This window comes from Cystoisospora suis, assembly GCF_002600585.1.
Source record: "Cystoisospora suis strain Wien I chromosome Unknown contig_1293, whole genome shotgun sequence".
In the NCBI taxonomy this organism is placed as follows: domain Eukaryota; phylum Apicomplexa; class Conoidasida; order Eucoccidiorida; family Sarcocystidae; genus Cystoisospora; species Cystoisospora suis.
Genome location: NW_027154093.1, coordinates 2,179 through 6,663, shown reverse-complemented (window position 1 = coordinate 6,663; position 4,485 = coordinate 2,179). Strand labels below are relative to the sequence as shown.

The 4,485-nt window shown below is 36.9% G+C and overlaps 1 protein-coding gene across 1 annotated transcript; it reads right to left on the bottom strand.

The window, feature by feature from the left end:
* Nucleotides 1-581: 581 nt before the first annotated feature.
* On the bottom strand, nucleotides 582-4,023 carry CSUI_003038 (pci domain-containing protein; the record flags this gene model as incomplete). Its single annotated transcript, XM_068063236.1, has 4 exons — nucleotides 582-1,067; nucleotides 1,617-1,673; nucleotides 2,804-2,915; nucleotides 3,941-4,023. Coding segments are annotated over 4 exons (687 nt in total), but the record flags the coding sequence as incomplete, so codon positions are not given.
* Nucleotides 4,024-4,485: the final 462 nt, after the last annotated feature.

Genomic DNA, 4,485 nt, shown 5'->3' with positions numbered 1-4,485 from the left:
CTTCTTTTCTTTGCTTTCCCTTTCTTCTTCACTTAGAGCAAAGAAAGAAAAGAAAGAAAAAGAAAAGACAAACGGAAGTCTGATTAACGCGAAAGGCTCGTCTCGACCTTCGTTTTTCTTTTGACTAGCCAAACAAATGTGGAGCACAAAAGACCATTTCCCTCTACCAAACAAACAGGTGGGATGAATCGACGACCGATCAATCGATTTGCTTTTCTCAACTCAAAGGGGCGGAAGAATCGATTGGCTAGCTACAGGATCACGAACAAACAGGAAACCTACTATGTACACAGAGAGATATATAGAAATAGACAGAAATGTGTACTTACATAAATATGTTAGATATATCTCTATACCCATAGATATATATCTGCATGTAAAGATATCTCTTTGAAAACGATGAAACACATATGGACTGAGGCATATAGCCATACTTATACGAAGACTATATATGTATATATATATTTATATATAGTCTTGCGAGACTGCATCTACATACAAGTACATGCACATATACACATATATATATATATATATATATACTCATACAGATATCTGTATCTAGATAGATAGATAGATTAACGGTAGATAGCCTGAATGGCTGATACGTAGCCTTCGTCATAGGCTATGTTTTATGCCATTGAAGTATCTGTTTGAGATGTAATTTTAGTCTGCTTTACGGTACCGAGAGATGGAGAAGAACTTGACGATAGAGTAGACATAGTAGACTTCATGGTAGACATAGGAGACACAGTAGACATAGTAGAGACGGTCGATCCGCCTCCGAAGGGAGACGCTAGACTGAGATTTCTCGTAAGGCTTGATAGGGAATCTACCCAGTCTTTCAGAACGCTTTCCTCTCTTGGTATCGATTCTTCTTCTTCTTTCTCATTATCTTCATCGTCATGTATCGGTTCTTCTCCTCTCTTTTCGCTATTCTTGATCATTCTATTCTCTCTCTTCTTCTCTTGTGAAACGGGTCCTCTGGACGTTAACAAGGAGGAGGAAGACGAAGAAGACCGAGAAGAAACAAGAGACGAAGAAGATCTTGTTTCTCTCCGATAATGCTGAAGAGAAAGACAAAAAGAAAAAGAAAGAAAGAAAGAGGTCATACACATTCTCTCTCTCTCTTTGATGCTTCCTGTAAAAGTGAGAAGTAGTACTAGTAGTTGTAGTAGACTTCTTTCTTTCTCTCTTGACTTGGGGGCTTCTTTCTTTCTTTCGCTATTCTCTCTCGTTCTCTTCTTTCTCCTCCTTCAGTCATTCAGGAGATAAGTTCAGCAGAAACATTTTCTCCTCCCCACGTGCATGCGAAGCGGAGAGATATACCACACATCTACAGATGCATACAGACATACTCTACACACACAAGAACCTACAGTCCACGTCAATGTATACGTATAGAGATGTATATGCAGATGGAGAGGTACAGATGCATATATATATATATATACATCGCTGTATATATTTGTGTATTCTCTTCGTAGAGAAGACAGAGGACAAGAAAAAGAGATAGAGTGTAGGTGGTCTTCAGTGAATTATTCAAGACAGAGGCTCTTCCACTAGCTCTATCGCATGCGCATCATTCGTCTTATATTCGGAGATATAGCGCTTACTACAAAGACACCCTGGACATCATCGATCACTCCTCGAATTCTGCATGTAGAAATTGCCTAAGAGAGAGAACGCAAGAGACAAGAAAGAAAAAGACAAAGAGAAACAAAGAAAGGAAAGATAAGAAGATAAATAAAACAAAAGAAAGCGAAGGTGCTGCGGTGTCGACAGCCCTCGGAGAGGACACACACTGTATCAACGCACGCATGCATGCAGAGCCAGTAGAATGTTTGCATTCATAGGGGAGAGATATAATAAGGAGGCGATGTTATGAAAGACGAAAAAGAAGAAAGAAAAGTATGAGAAATGACCCTAAACAAAATAGTGACAAGAAGAAGAAGAAAGAGATGTCTCTTCTTCTCATCAAAGGGACCCAAACAAGAGAACTCCACCCTTCGATAAATTAAGTCTCTTTCCTACTTCTTTCCTACTTCTTTTTTCTCTCTACTTTTCTTATGAAAGCAAAGATAAGTGCATCCATATAAATACTACTTGAATGCATATTATCTCGGACATATCTATATATACGTATATATATATATATATATATATGCATGTGCGTGTATTTGTGTATGTTCTTCACCCCCTTACATACGTACAGCTTGACTGCAGGTGACAATTTTTTCTCCCCCCTATACTGTGCTGACAGACAGAGGGAGACACATGCATTTAAATATACATATATATAGATAAATACATACATATATATACATAAATATATATGTATATAATAATGTATGCAGTGGAAGGAAGTACACATTCCGATGTGTAGGTACGGATACCGTATATAAGCCGTGAAAGCGGTATCACTCTAGAGATATATACAGACATAGACCTACACTGCTGCCTATCAGTCCCCTGTCTTAAACAAAGAGAGACAGAGACAGAGAAAGAAAGAGAGAAGAGCTTCTCCCTATCGTCCCGTGGAGGTGTATGTTATGTATTATGTATGGATATGTGTGTCTCTATGTATGAATGTGTCTTCATATGTCTGTATACGTATGTATATGCCAATGAAAACTATGTCTTACGTGTGAGTTTGGTTATGTGGATATATGTATACATAAGTGCGACAGAATATGTATTAGATATGAATATGTATTATGTACGCATCTCTACAATGTAAGGGCGCTTTAAAGGTCTCAGGAAGAGAGGAAGAGACACTCTTTTGTCTCTTTCTTCTTTTCACCTCATGGAGCAGAGATATGACTTCTTCTCGGCTGTCTGTTTGGAGCTCCTCTTGGAGACAGTGAAAGGATACTCTACTGTAGGGAGCAAGAATGGATGGAAGTGCATGCAATCTGAAAAAGGAAGAAAGAAAGCAACGAAAGTAAATCAAGAAGAAGTCTTGTGGGTCCATTCTCTAGAGAATACAAGAAAACATACAAAGACAAACCAAAATTCCGACCAATTTCTCACATCCATCTACCGATACACGCACACGCATATATATAGAGAGATATGTAGATACACTAGAATGATAGAAGATAGACAGGCACGCCAACAGCATAGAGATATATCTATTTCTATCAAGATATCTCAATGTATCTATGCACTGTGTAAGAAAAAGGACAGAGAAAAAGCAATAGAAGAGAATCTATCGACTCACTTCACACTACCTATCTATAATCTACCTATCTATCCTTAATCTTTAATGCGTCTATCTATCTATCTATCTTTAATCTATCTATCTTTAATCTATCTATCTATCTATCTTTAATCTATCTATCTATCTATCTATCTATCTATCTATCTATCTATCTCTCTATATTATGTATCTATCCCTGTCTCTATATCTTTAATCTATCTTTAATCTATCTTTAATCTATCTATCACTTGGATCTCCACACTTAGCTACGCATTCCCCAATTTCGTACAGCATCGCCTGCTTTTCATACGAGTATTCTTCATACAAACATATAGACATACAGATTCAGAGAGAGAAAAAGAGAGAAAGAGAGAGAGAGAGAGACATATGTCTATATCTACGTTATGTATGTATGTATCTCTATGTATGTGTAATAGTGGACTAAACAAGTGTAGCTGCACTTCTTGTCTCACTGACGTAATGCAAGAAAGATCAAAAGATAGAGAAGAAAGAGAAAATAAAGAAAAAGAACAAGACTTCTTTCTCAAGTCTCCAATGAAACAAGAGTTTTCCTATCTAGCGTGCAGTGCTCCTTCTTTAGATGAAGCGAATGGATGTGTAAGTATCCACGAGTAAATGAAAATGTATCTACATAGGTATTAGGTGTATATACACCTGAAGGAGTGAGGAGTAGAAGAATCCAATCAATGTATCAGCCCATCGGGTTTTGTATCTTACCGAAGACAACGCAGAAGGTCAGGTATAAAGAGGCTTATATACGGATCTGTTGAGAGGCCATACTTTGGAGATGTGAGAAGCTTCACAGAAAAAAGAAAGAAACAAAGAAAGAAAGAGATAAGCAAAGAAAGAAAGAAAGAGAAGAAGGAAGACGTACAGAGATATAATGAGAAAGAAGGGTGCAGAGAAGACTGCAGAACTGAGACATCCCTTATCACTTGATCCTACAGACCACCTGCGTAGATCAAGAGAGATATACATGTACACAAAGAGATATAGGTATATACACACATACACATCTATACGCACATAATGATATATATGTAAAGAGAGATATATATCGATCTATAAGTCTCTATATGTAGGGCACATAACTTGTACGTTTAATTCGTTTTTCTAATCGAGGAAAAAAAATCAAAATTCAAACATACCCACCTATACACGCACAGCTACACATATCTTTATAGATATATCTCTATATATCTATATCTATATATATCTATATCTATCTATATCTATATATATATCTATCTATATATATATAG